General features: G+C 40.4%; 1 protein-coding gene across 8 annotated transcripts in view; it reads right to left on the bottom strand.

The window, feature by feature from the left end:
- Positions 1-21,878, bottom strand: part of ZNF714 (zinc finger protein 714) — a 44,558-nt gene extending 22,680 nt beyond the window's left edge. For 3 of the 8 annotated variants that reach the window (XR_010110861.1, XR_010110860.1, XM_063600059.1), the window contains exons 1-4: positions 21,655-21,878; positions 19,923-20,014; positions 5,737-5,863; positions 5,138-5,233 (exon numbers count right to left, since the gene is read on the bottom strand). Coding sequence is in view for 3 of the 8 variants with exons in the window: in XM_063600059.1 (XP_063456129.1) it covers positions 5,138-5,233; positions 5,737-5,779 (139 nt within the window). In the remaining 5 variants the exon portion in view is untranslated. Of the gene's footprint in view, positions 1-5,137; positions 5,237-5,736; positions 5,864-19,922; positions 20,015-21,654 lie in introns of those variants that run through there. The other 5 variants (XR_010110859.1, XR_010110858.1, XM_063600062.1 and 2 more) reach the window with 5 other exon arrangements.
- Between the last annotated feature and the right edge of the window lie 2,049 nt (positions 21,879-23,927).

The raw sequence follows: 23,927 nt of genomic DNA, 5'->3' as shown, positions 1-23,927 counted from the left end.
AGGGCCGCGGAGAGGGTAAAATGGGTTCTTGCTACTTAAATGGGTACTGAGTTTTAGTTTCACAAGATGTAAAATTTCTAGAAGTCTTTTGCATAACAATGTGAATATATTTAACATGACTGAAATGTACAGCTTCTTTTTGAGACAGGGTCTCTGTCACTCAAGCTGAAGTACAGTGGCAAAATTATGCCTCACTTCAGCCTCAAACTCCCAGGCTCAAGTAATCCTCCCCTCAATCTCCCAAATAGCTGGGACCACAGGTGCACACTAACATGCCTGGATATTTTTAAAAATTTTTGTAGAGAGGGAATCTCCGAATGTTGCCCAGGCTGGGCTCAAATGATACTCCTGTCTTGGCCTCCCAAAATCCAGGGATTACAGATGTGAGCCACCACGTCTGGCCCTGAAATGTGCACTTAAATAGACTTAAGATGCTAAATTTTAATATGTTTTTACTGTTTTTTCTTCTCATTTTTTTGAGACATAATCTCGCTCTGTCACCCAGGCTGGAGTGCAGTGGCGTGATCTCGGCTCACTGCAACCTCTGCCTCCTGGGTTTAAGCGACTCTCCTGCCTCAGTCTCCTGTGTAGCCCGAACAATAGGCATAGGCCACCATGTCCAGCTAATTTTTGTATTTTTAGTAGAGACAGGGTTTCACCATGTTGACCAGGCTGGTCTGGAACTCCTGATCTCAAGTGAGCTGCCTGCCTCAGCCTCCAAAGTGCTGGGATTACAGGCGTGAGCCACCGAGCCAGGCCTGTTATGTGTTTTTACAACAATTACTTTTTCTAAAGGAAAAATGGAAAAAATACTAAATTACAAATCTTCTCAAAAATTACCTTCAAATCACAAAAAGTGTTTCTCTCACACAAAGGAAATATATATTCATCATTAGACACATGGAGATAATAAGACATAATGAAAGTATTTCCATGACTACTCGCTTAGACAAGATAAAATACCCACTGAAAATCAGCTAAGAAAGAATATATACAAGATAAGCCATAACCAATATTGGGGTCATATTTATAGATAAACACACACACATATATAATCCAATTGTGATAGATGTATGGCTGATTTATCTCTTAATTAAACATCACATTGACTTAAAGTATACAAACAGAACTGCAAATTGGCTAAAATTATATAAGAAAAACTAAAAAACACAATAAGCTGATGTTAAGAAACCTACACTGAAAAAACGCTAACATGAAAACTGCACAACAGTAAGAGACACGTTTACTCATAAAATCTGGTATGCAACATTAATATACCTTTAAAAAAGAATTGTCTGGATAACTACAATATTTGTGTACTCATGGAAGGCAGGTATTTCGAATAATTGGCATGCACTATGTGGCAGTAAAATTTCACAGAATATGCAGTATAATTATAAATAGAACATACTAATGAGAAACTTTTAATAAGCATGTAAAAGAAATGTGATAATTTTTATGTTTTAAATATATGCTATTCTTACACAAAATGAAACTGCTGTAATCCAACTTAAGCAAAGAACAGCATTACATTGCTAAATTAAAACTTATATTTTTCAAAATAGGGTTAGAGCCTCTGATATGTAAAACAAATATTTACAAGTAAATTATCATTTAGATATATGCTGAAGAAAGTGGGTGAAAATCCTATAATTCCTTTTTACCTGCAGCAAACTTAAATTTAAGTAACCATTCTAGTAATATGGAGTGCCTATCAATTATCTAATTTATTTCAGGCATAACATGTAAATTCTAGCATATTGTCCTAAATGTCCAAATCTAAAATTACAGACAAGTTTGAAATGGAAAATAGAAAGTAAAAATGTATAGAAAGAGTAACATCAGTGACATGAAAAAATAAAAGGTGCTCTATTTGATTATCCTCACCACAGCAAAAAAGTTTTTCAGTCATCCCTGACAAAAAAATGCCTTTATGAGACAGCCAGGCATCATGGCTCACATCTGTAATGACTGCTACATGGTACACTGAGGTTGGAGAATTGCTGCAGGCCAGGATTTCCAGACCAGCCCGGATGATAAACAAGATCCCATCTCCCAAGTAAGTGCCTTTAGAAGAGCTTTGAGACCCAGGGAGGGAGTTGTGAAACTCTGCTAAAGCCCAAGATTGAGGAGTGTTTTTTCAGAGGACAGGCACTTATTCATGTGAGAAACTACAGGACCCCTGGTTTTGGCTACAGACCAAGAAATGGCCCACCCAACTTGGTCCAACAGAGAATTCTGAAGTTAACTCTGTAACCATCCCAAACTCTTCCCAGTTACAGTCTAAGAGAGGTCCTGCCCTTCCAGAGACCTGGAGGAAGACACCCATTTGCAGCCACGCAGACAGGCCTACAGGCCTTGGTTTTTACTGTAGTCCCTGAAGTAGTTTAATGACTCAGTTCCAGCTCTCTGAGCCACAGTTCATGACCAGTTTTGCTTAAGTAGAAACCCACACAGTGACCTGAGGAAATCCTCTCTGGTACTCAGTGAAAGGCAAACCCATTCACATCCTGATATAAGGGCCATTATATATGGAGCCAACTGCAGACACTGCCCTCGTGTCTGCCCTACAGATCAAAGTCTTAAAGAATAATCTGTCCAAAAATAAAATGGAAATTACGATTACCCAAGCCCTTGGTAACAAACCATCTAAAGGTGGATGCTAGTGCAGACTGAGCAGTCTTGTGACCAGGCTACAACCCCTCTTCACTACAAACCCAAAGAGCATCCCATCACCCTAGGGACACAACAGAAAAAGATCTTTACCTCCTGAAACCAGATAACAAAAGCTTAAGGAGTTGTTTGCTCCTTCAAATTCACAGATATCAATATAAAACTATATTGTGCCCATTGTCAATGCTTCTATTTTAATGTAGCACTGAAAGTGTATGGCACAAGGATTAGTCAAAAACATTTTTAAAAAGCCATTGGAATTGAAGAGAAATAAGTAAAAAGTTGCTTTTTGTGGATCGTATGATCTTATTATATAAAAAACCATAAACAGTACATTAAAATTTGTCTAAAAAGCCGGGCTTGGTGGCTCACACCTGTAATCCCAGCACTTTTGGGGGCCGAGGCGGGCAAATCACGAGGTCAGGACTTCAAGAACAGCCTGGCTAACATAGTGAAACCCTGTCTCTACTAAAACTACAAAAAAAATTAGCCAGGTGTAGTGGTGGGCGCCTGTAGTCCCAGCTACTTGAGAGGCTGCGGGAGAATCATTTGAACCCAGGAGGTGGAGGTTGCAGTGAGCTAAGATCGCGCCATTGCACTCCAGCCTGGGTGACACAGTGAGACTCTGTCTTGAACAACAACAACAAAATTGTCTAAACTAATAAATACAGTCAGTAAATTAGCAAAATATAAAATTAACATACGTTATGCTTCCATACACTTAAACTATCTGATGCAATAAAGAAAAACAATCTTATTTATAATAGTATTAAAATAATAAATTTCTGAAAACCAATTTAACCAAGAAGGTAAAAAATCTTTTTGTTTTATTGAGATGGAGTTTTGCTCATGCTGCCCAGGCTGGAGTGCAATGGTGCCATCTTGGCTCACCAAAACCTCTGCCTCCTGGGTTGAAGCGATTCTCCTGCCTTAGCCTCCTGAGTAGCTGGGATTACAGGCATGTAATCTATGCCTGTAATATGGCCAGCCACTTTTGTATTTTTAGTAGAGACGGGGTTTCTCCATGTTGGTCAGGCTGATCTCGAACTCCTGAACTGAGGTGATCCACCCTCCCTGGCCTCCCAAAGAGCTGGGATTACAGGTGTGAGACACTGCGGCTGGCCAAGGTAGGTCTTTACAATGAAATATATAAGATATCAATGAAAGAAATTAGAGAAGACAAAAATAAATTTAAAAATATTTTATGTCGGCTGGGCATGGTGACTCACGCCTGTAATCCCAGCACTTTGGGAGGCCAAGGCGGGCGGATCACAAGGTCAAGAGATCGAGACCAGCCTGGACAACAAGGTGAAACCCCGTCTCTACTAAAAATACAAAAATTAGCCGGGCGTGGTGGCACATGCCTGTAATCCCAGCTATTAGGGAGGCTGAGGCAGGAGAATCACTTGAACTCGGAAAGTGGAGGTTGCAGTGAGCTGAGATTGCACCACTGCATTCCAGCCTGGGTGACAGAGCGAGACTCTGTCTCAACAACAACACAAAATTTCATGTCTATGGATTGAAAGAATAAATATTGTTAAAGTGCCATATTATCTAAAGTCATCTACACATTCAATAAACTTCCTAATAAAATTCCAGTGGCATTTTTTTCACAATAGAAAATACGATTCTAAAATTTACAAGAAACTACAATAAACTTCAAATAGCCAAAGCATTCTTGAGAAAAAAAAGAACAAAGCAGAGGGACAGGACATCATAATTTATAATTTCAAACTATATTTTAAGACTATAGTAATAAAAACAGGATGGACTATGCAGAAAAATTAACAAGAAACCCCTAATGGAACAGAAACCACTACTCTCACATATTTCAGACAGGATGCAAAAAGAGAACTAAAAAATAATGTAACATAGAGTTTTCCAGCTGGGCACGGTGGCTCACACTTGTAATCCCACACTTTGGGAGGCCTAGGTGCGCAGATCACTTGAGGACAGGAGTACAAGACCAGCCTGGCCAACATGGTAAAAACCCATCTCTACTAAAAATACAAAACAATTAGCTGGGTGTGGTGGCAGGCGCCTGTAATCTCAGCTACCCAGGAGACTGAGGCAGGAAAATCGTCGAACCCAAAAGGCACAGGTTGCAGTGAGTCGAGATCACGCTACTGCAATCCAGCCTGGGCAACCAAAGCGAAACTCTGTCTCAAAAAACAAAACAAAACAAAACAAAACAAAACAAAACCAAAAAAAACAGTGTTTTTCAAAATTATGCAGATATTTGTGTGTTCACCCAAGGAAAAGGAAAATTCTTAGAGAATTTAAAAGCATAAGACAGAAGATGCCCTTTAGTGAGAGAAAATTTTAAGAAAATATTCAGTCTTCCCAGAAACTATATACTTTGCAAAACAGCTTCCCAAATCACATTGTAAGGGCCGGCTTGCTTTTTTTTTTTTTACCTTTGTACCTCTCATCTGTGTCATCTGTTGTGTTCACTCTCACCTACCTGGGGATTCATCCACGATCTCACATATCTTCATATTCCAGGGCTCTTTTTCTTGCTCTAGACTGGTGATCGGGTCTTGCTTAGAGACAGCAATACCTGCTTTATTAAAAGTAAATAGCATAAATCTTGCTTATATTCTCTAGTTACCAACCTAGTACTGTGCTCAGTAAAAAGGATATAATAGAATATTTTAGAAAATTAATCCTAAAATACTAATTAATGAGGCACATCTCTAACTATTTAGAAAATATTTTAAATTTGTAGGTCCTTAATTTCACTACCTGGTACTCATGAATCAAAAATTGACGGTGGAAAATAGATTTTAAGATACGGGCAATATTTTATGCCACCAAATTTCTGGAATTACCACTAATCTAGAGTGAAGGATGCAGATCAGCTCAGGAATGTGGAAAGTTCAGGTCAGGATGAAACATGTTGAAGAAATTCTTTTCTACAGAGACAAATCATCAAGATTTTCTTGAAAACTGGGATCAGAAACTCATTTATACAAAGCATAAATTACCAAAGAAAATTCTACAAAAAAAGAGACATAAAACGTTTAGGGTATATTAAGACTTATGTATTAAAGTTATTCTCACCCAAGAAGACCAGGTTTTTGTAGTTCTCTAACATCACATTCATATATAAATTCTGCTGAGCAGGGTTCAGGCATTCCCACTCCTCCAGAGAGAATTCTATGGCCACATCCCTAAATGTCAACGTCTCCTGAAAAACACAAGCACAGAGACACAGATATATTTACCAAGTGGCCATGGGCAGAATTTATTATTTGACTTAAGGTGAAATGAGAGAGTAAAGAGAATTGGTTCTGACTTATAACTGAAATTATCCAATAATTTTTAACACAGAAATATTCTCTAATGTATTACTCTGAGGGCAGAGAATGGCATAAGATCCACAACACCAGTGCATATATAATACTTTTCTGGATGATAAAGAATATAATTAAGGACACAAACGTATACATTTTTTAGTGCTATATTTACATCATAATGAGTTGTGTATATTTTTCAGACAAAAAAAGACATGTTGAGTTAGATGGTACCTCTCAAATTTAAATATGTACAATAAACTGGAGATCCTGTTGTGAAGCTTTTTTTTTTTTCCCCAGAAGATCTGGAATAAAGTCTGAGTTTTTAAAATTATAACAAGGTTACTAGCAATGCCAATGTTTTTGACCCCAGAAGACTATTTTGTCAGACATTCAGTAAGTGAAAGAGATTGTGTTTTTCCCAACTTTTCTGGTCTGTAAACAAAGATAAGAGCCTTCATTTTCCAAAGACACACATGTGCAAAAAACAAACAAAAAAACCTAAGAAAAAAGGGCAGGTGCCAGATTAAATGTGATAGTTTATTAGCTACATAAAGATACTTAACAATAAAGAGAAAAACAATTAACTCTATAGTGAAAAAAAGTCAGAGAGCTCTTTAACCAAGCAAATTATTAACATCAACAACACTAGAATAAATTTTTATGATGTGCTGATGCACACAGAAGAACACAACATCACTGCTGAGATACTGCCCCTCAAAAAGTCAATTATAGACTGAATTTAACCATAAAGAAAAATCAGTTTTATGCGAAGGTCAAGATATCTCCCATGTTCTATAATTTTTAGTAATGATTTTAAGTAGTCCTTCTTTAGCATCCTAGAAAGCAGGTATCTCTGAATAATCTTCTCCAGAACTTCCTGGGTAATAAATGCTATCCTGAACAGGCTGGGCGTGGTGGCTCACACCTGTAATCCCAGCACTTTGGGAGGCTGAGGCAGGCGGATCATGATGTCAGGAGATCAAGACCATCCTGGCTAACACAGTGAAACCCCGTCTCTACTAAAAATACAAAAAATTAGCCGGGTGTGGTGGTGGGCGCCTGTAGTCCCAGCTACTTGGGAGGTTGAGGCAGGAGAAAAGCATGAACCCAGGAGGCGGAGCTTGCAGTGAGCTGAGATTGGGCCACTGCACTCTAGCCTGGGCAACAGAGCGAGACTCTGCCTCAAAAAATAAAAATAAATAAATAAATAAATAAATGCCATCCTGTTTAAATAAGCATATTCTTAATCCTGTTCTGCATAGAGCTAATGGAGAACACAGGCGACACCTCAACATTATATGTTCTCCATCTTTACTAAGGACCCCAGCTTTCCCCCAATAGGAATCTTGAGTATCCACATCTTCCCATGTTCAGCAGCCACAAAAGGAACACTTTTAATATGGCAGATCATAAATTCATGGTAGGAATTCTGCATTGGATATAAGAAGCCATGATGTAGAGAAGGCTCTCATACATAGGATAGAAATATTTTTTAGAGATCCTTGACTATCACAAGAATTTTTAAAAGTATGTGAAACAAAATCATTGGGGAGAGAAAACAGAAGTAGAGAAGTAAAGGTTTGCAAGTACTAAACTCATGGCACTCCAGGAGGCAGAGTGGACACAGCTCTTGATCTGAGACATGTTTAGCTGAAAAGAAGCATTTTTCCTCTTTCTCCTCCTCTAGAAATCCTTTTCAGATAAAATTCTCTGGACAAGTAACACCTGCATCTTGAGAAAAGTCCCTTAAAGGCATCAGCACCACCTGCTTACCTACTAGCCTCACACTCACAGACAGAAGGACCAAGACCAAAAAGTCCACTCATCTTTCTCCTTTATAACAGAAGAGATTCAGGAACAATGAGTTGCTCCACGGAAATAAAAATATATGTTCCTCTTTTACCGTCCACAGGTGCCCTCCCAACAATTTCTACTACAGTAATGAAAATATGAAAATATGGGCAACTGCCCTGTCCCTACCAAACCCAAACAGAACAGGTCCTGAAGCCACCCTTTAGTGCAAATGTGGCACTTAACTCTCAGGAATGTAGCTTGAAGCCTTCATACTTGATTCTGGCCTCACCATAGAGTCATATGAGGCCCTGGAGTTTCACTGTCTTACCACACGTATCTACATGTATCATGATGAAGATACCAAAAGCAACTGCAACAAAAGCAAAAATTGACAAATGGGACCTCTTGGGGTGATCAGACCCAACATCAGGTTGTGGGGGTGACAAAGTCCAGTGGAGTCAAAGGATTGAGAAAAAAGACAGTTTGAGATACAAAGGTGGGACACCAGGCTAGGCGCGGTGGCTCACGCCTGTAATCCCAGCACTTTGGGAGGCTGAGGCGGGCGGATCATGAGGTCAGGAGATCGAGACCACAGTGAAGCCCCATCTCTACTAAAAATACAAAAAAAAAATTAGCTGAGTGTCGTGGCGGGCGCCTGTAGTCCCAGCTACTCGGGAGGCTGAGGCAGGAGAATGGCGTGAACCCGGGACGCGGAGCTTGCAGTGAGCTGAGATCACACCACTGCACTCCAGCCTGGGTGACAGAGCGAGACTCCGTCTCAAAAAAAAAAAAAGATGGAACACCAGGGGGCCATCACCATTATGGAGGCTGTGAAGGCCCTGAGCTCTGGGAGCCCACGGTATTTACTGATAATCCAACAAAGAAACAGGTGGTGAGAACGTGGAGGTCAAAAGAGCAGGCGCATGATCTACAGCTGTGATGGTTTAGCATTATAAGGAACATGTTCTGCTACTTGAGATAATGGGAATAGGAACCTAGGAAAGCTAGAAGCAAGGAGCCAGCAGGTCTAGACACATTCAAGAGGACATTATGCAAGCCCTGCCTCAGTTTCCCTCCCAACACCCAGCTTTTTCCCAACAGGGACCTAATTAAAGAGCTTCTTCACAGCAAAGGAAACTATCAATGGAGTAAACAGACAACATACCAAATAAACAAAAATATTTGCAAACTATGTTCCTGACAAAGGTTTAATACCCAGAATTCATAAAGAAGTTAGGCAGGTTTACAGAAAAAAAAACTTCATTAAAAAGTAGGCAAAAAAACATGAACAGATGCTTTTCAAAAGAAGACAAACATGTGGCTAACAAGCATGTGCAAAAAATGCTCACCACTAATCACTACAGAAATGCCAAAAACAAACTAACAAAAACCACAATGAGACACCATCTCACACCAATCAGAATGGCTGTTGTTAGAAAGTAACAGGCTGGGTGCGGTAACCCCAGCACTTTGGGAGGCCAAGGCAGGCAGATCACTTGAGGTCATGAGTTTGAGAGCAGCCTGGCCAATATGGAGAAATCCTATCTTTACTAAAAATACAAAAATTAGGCTTGGTGGCGCACATCTGTAGTTCCAGCTACTCCAGAAACTAAGGCATGAGAATCTATTGAATCAAGGAGGTGGAGGTTGCAATGAGCTGAGATCACACCACTGTACTCCAGCCTGGGTGACAGAGTGAGACTGTCTCAAAAACCAAAGTTAGTAACATGCTGGTAAGGTTGCAGAGAAAATGGAATGTTTATACACTGCTGGTGGGAGGGTAAATTAGTTCAACCATTGTGAAAAGCAGTGTGGTGATTCCTCACAGAACTGAAAACAGAATTACTGTTTGACCCAGCAACCTCCAAACTGAGTATATATCCAAAGAAATATAAACTATTCTACCATAAAGACACATGCATATGCATGTTTATTACAACACTGTTTGCAATAACAAAGACATGGGCTGGGCTCAGTGGCTCATGCCAGTAATCCCAGCACTTTGGGAGGCTGAGGCTGGTGGATCACCTGAGGTCAGGAGTTCAAGGCTAGCCTAGCCAATATGGCAAAACACCATCTCTACTAAAAATACAAAATTTAGCCAGGTGTGGTTACATGTGCCTGTAGTCCCAGCTACATAGGAAACTGAGGCAGGAGAATCGTTTGAACCCAGGAGACAGAGTTTGCAGTGAGCTGAGATGGTGCCACTGCGCTCTGGTCTGGGCAACAGAGTGAGACTCCGTCTCAAACAAACAAAAAACAAACACATGGAACAAATCTAATTGCCTATTAATGTAGACTAGATTAAAATAATAAGGTATGGTCAGGTGAGGTGGTTCACACTTGTAATCCTGGCACTTTGGGAGGCTGAGGCAGGTGGATTACCTTAGCTCAACAGTTCAAGACCAGCCTGGGCAACATGACAAAACCCCATCTCTACAAACGATAGAAAAAGAAGTTAACTGGGTATGGTGGTGCATGCTTGTAGTCCCAGTTACTTAGGGGGCTGAAGAGGGTGCCTTGAGCCTGGAAGGTTGAGGCTGAAGTGAGCCAAGATTGCACCACTGCACTTCAGCCTTTGCGACAGAGTGAAACACTGTCTCCAAATAAATAAATTAATTAAATAAAATAGAAGATTTAATAAAAACAAAGTATAGTATATCAACATGATGGAAGATTATGTGGCCAATAAAAAAACAAAAAAACAAAAACAAAAAAAAACAAGCTGGGCGTGGTGGCTCAGCCTGTAATCCCAGCATTTTGGGAGGCTGAGGCAGGCGGATCACCTGCGGTCAGGAGTTTGAGACCAGCCTGGGCAACATGGTGAAACCCCATCTCTACTAAAAATATAAAATTAGCCATGAGTGGTGGCGCATGCCTGTAATCCCAGCTACTCGGGAGGCTGAGGCAAGAAAATTGCTTGAACCCAGGAGGCGGAGGTTGTGGTGAGCTGAGGTGGCGCCATCACACTCCAGCCTGGGCAACAAGAGTGAAAACTCCATCTCAAAAAATAAATAAATTAAACAAAAACAAGATTAAGTTATTTGCAAGGCCGGGTATGGTGGCTCACGCCTGTAATCCCAGCACTTTGGGAGGCCGAGGCAGGTGGATCACAAGGTCAGGAGATTGAGATCATCCTGGCTAACACTAAAAATTCTCTACTAAAAATACAAAAAATTAGCTAGGCGTGGTGGCAGACGCCTGTAGTCCCAGCTACTCGGGAGGCTGAGGCAGGAGAATGGCATGAACCCGGGAGGCGGAGCTTGCAGTGAGCCGAGATCGCACCACTGCACTCCAGCCTGGGTGACAGAGCGAGACTCTGTCTCAAAAAAAAAAAAAAAAAAAAAAGTTTAAGTTATTTGCAGCAACATAGACGACGCTGGAGACCATTATCCTTAGGAACCTAAAACAGAAACAGAAAACCAAATGCATGTTCTCATTGATAAGAGCTAAATAATAAGAACACATGGACACAAAGAGGAGAACGACAGACACTGAGGCCTAGTTGAGAACAGACAATGAAAGAACAAAAGAAACAGAAAATGTACCTGTTTGGTGTTATGCTTAGTACCTCAGTGACAAAATAATCTACACCAAAACCCCATGACACAATTTTACCTATATAACAAAGCTGCACATGGATCCCTGAACCAAAAAGAAAAGTTGAAAGAAAAAAAAAAATCCATGCGTGGGGAAGAATGCAATGTAAGTGGACGGAGTTGTTTGTTTTACAGATAGTGGCCTAGGTGGGGCTGGACTCTGATTTATTTCTGTGCCCATGCAGTTAAATGAGATTAGGAACAGGAGGCCCAGAACTCTAGGTTGCTGGGGAAAATAGTTTGCTGCTGCAGATTCACTGTCTGGGGGTTGGGATATGCCAGGAGACTTGACACTTTTGTGGCTTTTTGTCAAGAAACACTAAAATCAACAATGCTGTGGTGAAATTCCTGAGGGTGGTGCCTAGTCCTGGGAGTGGTGTGCACATGTCAATGTCTAGTGGGCATGTTTGGGAGTGGGTCGGAATCCTGTGGTGGCAGCTGTGGGAAAAGGGGGTCTGTCATCAGAGCTCCTTTCCTCTAAGTTTTCATCCTCTCTCACCCTGGGAGGAGGCCTGGGATCCCAGGACAATGGGCAGTGTGAAAGCCTGTGTACAGGAGAGCAGAGCCTCCCATTTCCAGATACCAAGAGTTTTATTCCAGGACAGGCCTCTGTGATATCTTTCTTCTGGCACCAAATCTGTAGAGTTAGCTTAATACCAAGCAATTCTTCAACAGCAACTCAATGTCTAACATTTGAATTCTGACACCACCCAGAGTCAGCACAGACCCTGATTCAGGGCTTAGTCTCACAACATTGCCCTCATTGTAGATGCCAGTCACAAACCGCATAGGCCTATCTATGCTTCTGAGCTACTGTTTAAAAACTGGGGACTCCTACAAACTTCCTCAAGTTCAATAATTAGATCAAGCTACTCACAGAACACAGCAAAACACTGTAGTTATGTTTACTAGTTTATTATAAAAAGTAAAACCCAGGAAAAGTCAAATGGAAGAAATGTACATGACAAAGAAAAGAGGTGGGGAACAATGAAGCACATACATAATCTAGGTAAATAGCTGTGATTAATAAAATCCTTCATCCTTTGTGTTCTCTAGAAATAGTTTATGGAAAGAAACACCCTTCCCATTATGACTTAGATGGTGCTCTCTTTTCTTATTTATCACATAGCCAGACACAGACTCTGTCAGAGGCGTATTGAACCAGAGCAACTCCATTTGGAATAGAGGCTGAGTAAAAATAAGGCTGAGACCCACTGGGCTGCATTCCAAGATGGTTAGGCATTCTAACTCACAAGGTGAGATAGAAGGTCAGCATAAGATACAGGTCACAAAGACCTGGCTGATAACACAGTTTGCAGTATAGAAGCTGGATAAAACCCACCAAAATTAACATGGTGATGAGAGTGACCTATGGTCATCCTCTTTGCTATACTCCCACCAGTGCTATGATAGTTTATAAATGCCATGGCAACATCTGGAAGTTATCTTATAGCAGTTTAAGAAGGAGAGGCATAGGCCAGATGTGGTGGCTCATGCCTGTAATCTCAGCACTTCGGGAGGCTGAGGTGGGTGGATCACGAGGTCAACAGATTGAGACAATCCTGGCCAACATAGTGAAACCCCGTCCTACTAAAAACACAAAAATTAGCTGGGCATGGTGGCATGTGCATGTAGTCCCAGCTACTTGGGTGGCTGAGGCAGGAGAATCGCTTGAACCCGGGAGGCGGAGGTTGCAGTGAGCTGAGATCATGCCACTGCACTCCAGCCTGGCAAAACAGCGCGACCCTGTCTCAAAAAAAAAAAAAAAAAAAAAAAAAAAAAAGGAGAGGCATAAATATTCCACCCCTTGTTTAGCATATAATCAAGAAATAACCATAAAAATGTGCAACCATCAGCCCTCAGGACTGCTCTGCCTATGGAGTAGTCACTCTTTTATTGCTTTACTTTCTTAATTAACTTGCTTTCACTTTATGGACTTGCCCTGAAGTCTTTCTTGAGCGAGATCCAAGAACCCTCTCTTGGGGTCTGGATCAGAACTTCTTTCCAGTAACATCTTTCTGGCAACCACAAAGGGACTGTACTCTGACCCAAAGGAAAATCATCTGTGTGCACCAACTGGCTGACTTTGGGTGAGTGGGGTGCATATACCTGGGTAAACCTCTCAGTAAAATCCATCTCAGCAAGAACTGGTTTGACACTACGGGATATTCATTGCTATTCTCTTTGGATTAATCTGTCTTGCACTCTTTGCTGATGGCTATGGGTGACAGAATTAGGCATCTACAGGACCATGGGACATGGGGATCTTTTTCTTCTCCAAAAAGGAAAACTTAAGTGCTAATGGGACTGCTGGAAAAAATCTTTCCTACCAAGAAGCAGCCACCTCAACTTTTTATTATCACTGCAATGGGTAGGTCTTTCTCTGGCCCCCTGAGCTCTTTGCCTTCCCCACCCTGCCACAGGCAATGCTTTTTCTCTCTTTTCCCTTTCCTATCTTTTCTATTACTCAGAGTAACCATCTTGCCCAGAGGCCTCAAGTTGAAACTCCTGATCAGAGGTTGAATTAATGATGACAGGGCCCAACTGGGGCCAAGTTTAAGAGTTGCATTTGATATTGGTTGCTAAGGAGAGTAGCTAATGTCTGTGTTGTCACACATATTTTGCTATGGCCAGAATAGAAAAAGATAATTTTCCTTTGTATTGTGGCTTGGCCCCCAGGGCTGTGGTGCAGCCAGCCACGTCACTAGGGCAACCCAGGGAAAGGAAGCCCAGAAGCCTGGCATGCTGGCAAAAGGGTACAAATTTCTTACCAGAATTCTGGCCTCTCTCTATGTAAACTGATGGAATGAATGGTAAAAAAAATTACTGTTTATCTCCTATGAAAAGTTCTAATTAATTTGGAGATGCATTTGTGAGGTTAGTCTTAAGCTGTAACAAATCTGTTGTACTCTGTGCTATAAATTTGTCTTTCTGTATGGTTCTGTCATTAAGAGGGGTTCCTTAGGATAGAATGCAGGCCTAGGACCCTTTAAGGCTGCTGTTCAGGATGGCCCAGGAAAGTGCTCAGTCATGTCCTTGGACGCTTGACCTTGTGACCACATGATAGTACTTTCTCTTGGTCTCCACCATCATTAATGGTGGCCCAGGTTCAGGGTTCCATTCTCAGCTTAGGGAATGAGTACTTTCTTGTTTGATATTTGGGTGAGCTTTACCATTTGTTGATTCTCTTCCCCTCCAGGAACCACCTTGAATTTTCCTTTTTCAGAACACCTGTGAAGTTACTTTTGGTAAAATTCAAAAGCCAGAGATATTGGCCGTTTGACCTGACTAAAGTCTGGTAATAAGAAATTTAAAAGGACTTTTTAAAAGAGCACTATGGTTAAAAGTCAGCTTAATTAAAAGCAGATATTCAAGCTCTAGCAGCCTGGGACTCCTTGGGAAAAACAGAAGAGACACTATAGACCCTGTTTTGGGAAACACCTCTTTTTCCTTATGAAACCCCAGGAATTGGAAGTGAATAGATCCTTCTCAAAATCTAAGTTTCTCTTCTGTTTTGCATTGCATTATCTGATGTTTTTTACTTTTGGGGGTATCAGGAATTACTTCACATTATAAAAGAACTTTGGCATGTAATAACTGGGTGAGAAATATACTTTTGGCATGGCTAGGGGCAATTATGGGGAAAAACTCAGCTCTTCACATTTGGATCAGAGAAACATACTCTGGACCACTTAGGAAGTATGGAGGTGTCCCCATGTCCCACTGAGAAATAAGACTTCCCTTGGGATGAACTGATTCTCTCCTTTTTAGATACAAGATCTGATGTAAAAATGGGAGCCTTAATTTAAGGGGAATCCATTTTGTTGTACATGCTTTCCTGGTCGTGGGCTAGTAATCCAATTAAGAGACTGCCAAAGAAAAACCTTACAACTACTGAATCTTCTGTCTGTGTGTGTGATATAAAAGAACCCTGATTAATTGGTTTAAAAATAATAAGAGCTTAAATCAAATATTTTGTCAGAAAAGTAAAAAGTGCAATGCCTTTTAGTTCATGTGACAAGTAATCTTTTTGAAATAAAAACAGTTTTAAAGATCATTGGGAAAATTAAAATGTCTTCAAAATATAAACCATTTGATCTAAATTATATAGGTCAGATATTAGATTTGCCAAATACTTTAAGGTCATAAATTGGTTCTTTGACTTTTAAAAATTGTTCAATTTACCTATCTTGAAGCCAGTAGATTCCAAATAAGGCCTTGGGACATATGGAATTAGCCATGCCCCCTAAATATACAAAGGTTATAAAGAAAAGAGATTTTATATAAGAAAAGATGTTGTATAGTAGATTATTATCCTAAAATAAAATGACTGGTTATTTAAAAAGATGGATGTTTAGGACAAATCAGAGAGTCCAAACATATTATAGATGGTCTGTATAAGTCATGAAATAATTCACTAAAGGAAATTTATGCAAGAAATGTTGTACAATTTAAAGGTTACTAGGCCTCTTAAAGACTTCTCAAAATGCCACTATCACTGTTCACTGTACAACTTGCCTGCTTTACGGCTAGGTAAGGCCTGGGACACATCAAGTTAGCCACACCCCCTAACTATTAATACACTGGAGTCAGACCTTATATCAACTTGTGTCTGTGTCCTGGACTCCACGCCTAGTACGTAATTAAAATCCTTTACTTACCAAGGGTTTCATCAAAAGTAAAAGTTGCTAAGAGTTAACATTGTAACATGTAACTTTGACTACTAAAAAACAGTTTTACATGCAAGGTATGCAGAGAAAGTGAAATGTGTTTTTGATAAAAGATTATAAGAAGACATGGAAATGTGGACTTTTTTGCCTGGATTAAAAGGTTCAAGGATTGTTTTAAATTAGAATAAAACTGAAGGTTTAAACAAATTGTGAAAGATTTGCTAAAATTTAATTGCAAAAGAGATTCTGTGTGTGAACATATAAAGTTAAATGGGTATTATTCAGTTTTTCTATAAATTGAACATTGAGATAAAAACAACAGGTTTCTCTTAAAGCACTGATCTACTCTTAAACAACAAGGACTTTGTAAAGAGTTATAAAAGGTTTATAAGAATATTACCTTATGGTCAAATACTAAAATTGGATAGGTTTGTCTATAAAGATTAAGAATTGGGTTTGACATTAATAATACACAAATATAATAGTAAAATTTGGCTCATTTAGTATAAAAAATCACATAGAAAACATGTCAAATGTGAAATCATGTTTGACTATTTTTGGACTGTTTTTGTAAATATGTTATTGGTATGTGTTCCAAAATTATGGGAAACTCCTGTAATTCTAATGACTAAGTGTATATCATTAATAATCACAATTGTTACATAAAATTATTTTATGCCACAGAGCTAACCAAATTTCCTTGTCGATCATGTTTTTTTTTTTTTTTTGCTGAGACTGCCCTAAGACTTTCCCATGCAGACAATCATCTTGTGTTGATCCTCTTCAAAAGATGATTTATAGTTAATTTAAGACTTTGACAGATGTTCTCAAATGCAAGTTTGTTGTAACTTTAGAAATTGTGACATTAGAATACAGAAAAAAATTTCAGTATTCATGGAGAACTGAAATGTTCATGACTATCAAACAGAATAGGAATTAACTGAATGGACTGAACTAATAGAAGACTGAAGTTATATTTTTTGACTTTGCATAAAATGTCACTGATCCTTTGTTTTGTTTTTCAGGGTCAAGAAGACTCTGACTAGTTAGGCAAAAATATCATCACCCCCGTTCAGCATGAAGTAGTTACAGAAAATGAATCTTCATCCCTCTACAACTCTTAGGATTAAGTGTGCCCATGTTAAAAAGAAGGGGGAGATGTCAGAGGCATATGGAACCAGAGCAAATCTATTTTGAATAGGGGCTGGATAAAATAGGGCTGAGACTGACTGGGCTGCATTCCTGGATGGTTAGGCATTCTAAGTAACAGGACAGGATAGAAGGTCAGTAAAAGATACAAGTCTTAAAGACCTTGCGGATAAAACAGGTTGCAGTAAAGAAGTCAAATAAAACCCACCAAAACCAAGATGTGACGAGAGTGACCTCTGGTCACCCTCACTGCTACACTCTTACCAGTGTCATAACAGTTTACAAATGCCATGGAAACATCAGAAGTTACTGTATAGGGTCTAAAATTGGGAGGCATAAATAATCCACCCCTTGTTTAGCATATAATCAAGAAATAAGCATAAAAATGTCCAACCAGCAGCCCTTGGTGCTGCCCTGCCTATGGAGTAAGCCATTATTTTATTCCTTTACTTTCTTAATAAACTTCCTTTTACTTTACTGTGTGGACTCACCCTGAATATTTTCTTGAGCGAAATCAAGAACCCTCTTGTGGGGCTTGAATTGGGACCTTGTTCTAGTAAGAACTCTGCACATTTTCTTCTTTTTCCCATTAAAAGATTCAGCTGAATTTGTCTTCAGTGGTCTAAATAAAATTTTTCACAGGCCCCAGAACTTTAAACTATTCTCAGTCTGAGTCAACATAAAATCTCATTTTATGTCTCTTCTAAGAACATGCTGATTTCATGGTAAAACATTCTCTGATTTAAAATCTGACTTTTCACCCTTCATTTGCCATTCCTCTCCTGCCTTCTTTCTAATCTTGTTTGCTGCTCCCTAGGAAAGAAAGCCCTTGTTGGCCTAAACTATGCAATCCTTAAAATTTTTATAGTTGGTACTTTTTCCTGTTGCAATACTCCTTTGGAATTCAATTTTTTTTCTTTTTTTTACATAAACCTAACTTTGTTTGATATTCCAAAGCCTAGAAACTGCCTCAAAACAATAACAACTTTATCATCAGTAAGACCCTCTCAGTCCCCTTTCATCTTAACCTTAACTGCATTTGCCTGTGGGTCCCCAGCTTTCCAGGGCTCTGTCAGCAGAAAGGCTTCTTCCATGGCTGGGGTGAGCAGACTGGACATCTGCAGGGGACATCCCCCATAAATAAACTAGCTGGTCCTTTAATAACCTCCTTTTGTAGGCTCAATATTAGCCTTAGCTCTGAGACACTGGGCTCAAGCTTTAATTTCCATGTTAGAGTTACTCACTTGGTTTTTGAAACTACGTGTTTGAAAAATCCAGCAAAATTACTCAAACACAGTGTTCATATAAGGGAAGGAAATTTTAAGGTACTTACATTTTATACCTCAATAAGAAAAGCAAAAGTATCTACTCCTTTATGAAAATATATCTATTATTGTATTGTTTTCATTAAAAATCATGTAGTAAACAATTAGTCATATGGGAACACTTCTAGGTGGTACCAAGTTTCATCTCATAAAATGTAGCATGAAACTCAGAAATCAAGATAACAGGATGTGAACACAGATATTCACTGTCAAAAATCCTATCCTGCAGATAGAGGAACTGATGTTTTCATGAATCTATGTTTACTCACCAATTATCTACCACATTTTCTTATGGACATGTATTCATTTTCTACAGCCAAAATAGAATAGAGATTTTCCCTATTCTTTTCCTCGGTAGCTAGCATTCTAAAAGCTGAGCCTTGAAATTCTGTTTGAATTCACCTAGCCATAAAAAACAAACACACCTGAGAAACCTTTTAAACTCACTCTGGGAAAGAAAAAGGTAAATGAGAATTTTTAACAAATGGAATATATAATTAAGCATTAATTTCTTTTTCTAAAACCCATCTCTTTTATGCCCTTTGTAAATATTTTCCTGCTGGCCGGGCGTGGTGGCTCACACCTGTTATCCCAGCACTTTGGGAGGCCAAGGAGGGCAGATCATCTGAGGTCAGGAGTTTGAGACCAGCCTGGCCAGCTGAGGCAGGAAAATCACTTGAACCCAGGAGGTGGAGGTTGCAGTGAGCCGAGATCGTACCACTGCACTCCAGCCTGGGCAACAAGAGTGAAACTGTCTCAAAAAAAAAAAAAAAAAAAAATTTCCTACCTTTCAAGCCCTACTAATATAATGCAATTTACAGCTAAAAAACTGAGGTCAAAATAAGTGAACAAATCTCTTCAAGGTGACAAATCCAGAAGTGGCAATGATGGTTAAATAACAGATGTGTGTGACTCATGTTTCAAGTCAGGCTATTCAGTCACTTGAGAGATTCTTCCACCCACTCCTGCTCACTTATGTGCTCAAGAAGCACCCATTCAGGAGACACTGCAGTATTTCTCGGTGGCTGCTCCAGAGGCATTTTACTTTGCAAGTTCTTACACCATCTCAGTTAACCTTGCTGATGGCTATGGGTGACAGAATTAGGCATCTACAAGACCATAGGACATGGGGGTCTTTTTCTTCTCCAAAAGGGAAAACTTAAGTGCTAATGGGACTGCTGGAAAAAATCCTGACTGCTGGAGTCAGGTTTTTTGTGTTTTTTGTTTGTTTGCTTGATTTTTTTTTTCTTTTTTGGTCTTTTGGGATACTATTTTTTCTGTCACAATTTTCTTTTCTTTTTAACACTATTTTTTCTTTCACTACATTTATTTCATTATATTTCTGTCCCCTTAGACAATCCAGGAGGCAGATGTTATTTCTGTGTTTTCCCCTCAGTACCAGCATCTGATTACCTTTTCAAAGTAAGAGTACACTAGAAGCTTCCTCTCTGCCCCAGGGATCCACTTGCTCCCTTGAGAGGATACACTCCAGACCTCAGGTCGTCCTATGGAAGAAAATAAACCAGAAGCTGATATTCACTAGGCACTTTAGCTGACATAACCATGGTGGATATCTTGGTTGATCCCCAGACAGTACTGAAACCCACGACCAGAAAAAAACTAAAGGGTGGCTGAGGACACATCACCTCATAAAGGTTTCAAAGGAATACCTTGACCCAAAAACATTCTGACAAGATCTTTGTACCTAGAGAAGATACAAGGAGAAGAGGCACAGAGAGATTTTACAATACAGTGTCAGGGGATTATTCTTTGCTTTCTTCTCATGGGAAAGTTACAAACAGGTAACAAACCTTTTAAAAAGCGTCATTTAAAGCTTTGTCAAAAAATAATTAATTAAAATATGGTATACAAAAGTACACTAAAAGACAAACAGGTGATAACGTGAATTAGGGAGGAAAAGCTGGCATTAGGGAATGCCACGAGGAACTGGAAATTTAATATCTTACTGCAAGCCAGAGTGAGGCTGGAGATATGGGGGACGGGAGGTTAGATTTAAGACAGTGCTTGGGACACAGTTGAAAAATGCACCAGAAAATCAGTTCCCCATGGAGTGTGAAAATAATTAAGCGGCGGGAAATTAGACTGAGGTGTCTCTAGACCCTGGATTCCTACTTTTAAAAAAATCTGGCTGGGCGCGGTGGCTCACGCCTGTAATCCCAGCACTTTGGGGAGGCCGTGGAGGGCAGATCACCTGAGGTCGGGAGTTCGAGACCAGCCTGACCAACATGCAGAAACCCGTCTCTACTAAAACCACAAAATTAGCCGGGCATGGTGGCGCATGCCTGTAATCCCAGCTACCTGGGAGGCTGAGGCATTGGATCGCTTGAACCCGGGAGGCAGAGGTTACGGTGAGCCAAGATCGCCCCATTGCACTCCAGCTTGGGCAACAAGAGCGAAACTCCATCTTAAAAAAAAAAAAAATCTAACTGAGGTGCATTTTTAGTAAATTACTACATTGAGAGAAACAAAATTCATCCTTAACCAACTATAAACTGCCAATTAACATCTAATTACATAACCAGGAAATTTTCACCTTTATTTTACAAATTAAGAAACTATGTATCTGAACCTAACCAATTACTGAATTTGGTTTTCTTCATCATGCTGTTTATAAAAGTCTTTACTTCAAGCCCCGCCCATAAACCATAAATTACAAACCACAGCTGGGTGCTCCACAATTTTTGAATCACGCTTTGATTAAATGCTTTAGTGTTTTAACGGTGACTCCCATACATTTTCAACAGAAGAGGAACTGGAACCCCACGGACCAAAGCTCTTCCCATTCATAAACCCGCACCCCGAGTCAGGATTCTCCCCCGTGGACCCTCCAGTGGTCCCTGCACAATCCGGGAGAGACGCGCCGCTGAGGGTCCAGAGCTGCCCTGAGAGGACTCCAGGTCAGGGCCCAGTCACTGCGCAGGGAAAAGACAGGACGCCCGGGGTCCCGCAGTCAGCGCAGCCGCCATCTTATGGCTGAAGGGGACTGAGGCCGAGCTGAGCAAGGAGAACTCCGGGCGCAGATTGTAGAGTTGACTGCGGGGAGGCCTAAGTCCCACCACAGCCACTTCCCACCGCTTACAACCCGCCCCTTCCCCTCTCTCGGGATGTCGGACCCGGCACTCACCATTTCTAGGCTTCCGGGGGACCTGGCGTCTTAGCTGTGGATCTCTCAATACCTGCAGGTCACAGGGCCACAGAGGCTGGGCCTCTGCGAGCAGAGGACACAGGGCAGTGAAGGCGAGACCTGCAGCTCCAGCTGCAGCGAGAGACAAAGGCCCCGCCACATCCCCGAAGCCGTCCTGTCCGCTCCAGCTGCAGGCCTGATTGGACGGTTCCCCACCCAGCGTCGCTGATTGGATAACGTTTAAAACCCCACCTTCTCGTGCCCTGAGTGACAGAAGATGTGATCAGATGCTGGGCTGAGTGAAGAAAGGGTGACGGCCTAGGCTGCAGCCTTCTCAGGCAGGGCTTCCTTCCAGAGCTGAGCCAGGCCCACCCCAGAGGGAATTTGCCTTTAAACTTGTGTGTAAAGTCATATGCATTTATAAATAATATATGGCTCTTCACAAAGGAAAAAATATAATTTTATAATAACAATTATTTTAAAATTTCAGATTTTATGACCTTCCTGGCTTCTTTCTGGTCCTTTGAGCAGGCAGGCTGAGATTTTAGAAGGAGGTAATCCTCTGAAATAAAATGTGAGCCATATGTGAATTTTAAGTTTTCTAGTAGCCAAACTTGAAAAAGAAACAAGAACAGGTTGAATTGATTGTAACAATTTAATTAACCCAATATATCAAAAAAATTTTCATTTTAATGTGTGAGAAATATGTAATTATTAATAAAGTATATAAATATTTGGAACTAAATCTTTGAAACTAACTGTGTATTTTACCTTTCTAGCATCGCACTTCAGACCAGGCGCCACACATGGCCAATAACTGCCACATTGAAGTGCAGCTCTGATGTCAGCGGTGTGAAGGGCCCAAGCAAACCTTTTCTGCCAGAGGTGAAGGAAGAGCCTCTCCCTACCAACATCTCTCTCCCGTTCCGGGGGTGGAACAGATAGTGGCCAAAGAAAGAGGAGACGGCAGCAGGAATAAAATAATTACAAGTAAAGCACTGCTGGATGAGATCACAGGCGCGCGCCACCATGCTTGGCTAATTTTTTGTATTTTTAGTAGACACGGGGTTTCACCATATTGGCCAGGCTGGTCCTGAACTCCTGACCTCAGGTGATCTGCCCGCTTTGGCCTCCCAAAGTGTTGGGATTACAGGCGTGAGCCACCGCACCCAGCCTCAAAATGTTTTTTCTTTTCTTTTTTTTAATTTTAAAAAATGATGGGAACATGTCAAAGGGAGCCAGCCTGAAAGAACTCCCAATGGTCCATCCTGGAACAATGTAAGCATCCAAATGAATAATTAGAGCACTGACCTATAAAATAAATCAAGTCAAACAAATCAATACCCATGCATTTACACTGACACACAAAAAACTTAAATAAAAAAGAAAAAAGGATAGGGAAATTTTTTTTTACAGAATTCCAAATACTAATCAACATAGATAAAATGCTAAAGAAACCATCACAAAACCACCAGTTATTATTGTATCCAAGGTTAACTGAGGAGTGTAAAAATTGTAAATAACACTTAAAAAATAAGCATTGTATTTGCATAGCACCAAAGTATCTGACTAAATTGTACCCTTCAGTTTTAAAGCAACCTATCACTATTAAAAGCAACAATTATGACTCTCTGTTACTGGATTTATAATATGTAGATGTAAAATTGTAAAAGCACCACAAAAGATCAACGAATAAAATAGAATTGCCCAGGCACGGTGGCTCACGCCTGCAATCCCAGCACTTTGGGAGTCCGAGGTGGGTGGATCAAGAGGTCAGGAGTCCGAGACCATCCTGGCTAACAAGGTGAAACCCTGTCTCTACCAAAAATACAAAAACTTACCTGGGTGTGATGCCGCACGCCTGTATTCCCAGCTACTCGGGGGGCCGAGGCAGGAGAATCGTTTGAACCCGGGAGGCGGAGGTTACAGTGAGCCGAGATCGCGCCACTGCACTCCAGCCTGGCGACAGAGGGAGACTCTGTCTCAAAAAAAAAAAAAAAAAAAAAAAAAAAAAAAAAAAAAGAGCTGCCTGGGCAACATAATAAGACCCCATCTCTACAAAAAAAAAAAATTTAATAGCCACTGTAGTGGTGTGTACGTGAAGTCCCATTTACCAAGGAGGCTGAGAGCTAAGAATTTTGAGGTTTGATTGAGCTGCACTCTGGCCAAGATGACAGAGCTGTCTACAAATACATACACACATGTGTAAAATATAACACTTTTTTAAAAAGCTTGCAAGTTCTTTTATTATCCCGTGTCTGTGCATTACTGTA

This window comes from Pan paniscus, chromosome 20 (assembly GCF_029289425.2).
Source record: "Pan paniscus chromosome 20, NHGRI_mPanPan1-v2.0_pri, whole genome shotgun sequence".
Taxonomy (NCBI): Eukaryota; Metazoa; Chordata; class Mammalia; order Primates; family Hominidae; genus Pan; species Pan paniscus.
The sequence above is the reverse complement of the archived record's forward strand: the minus strand, read 5'-3'. Positions and strand labels throughout refer to the sequence as shown.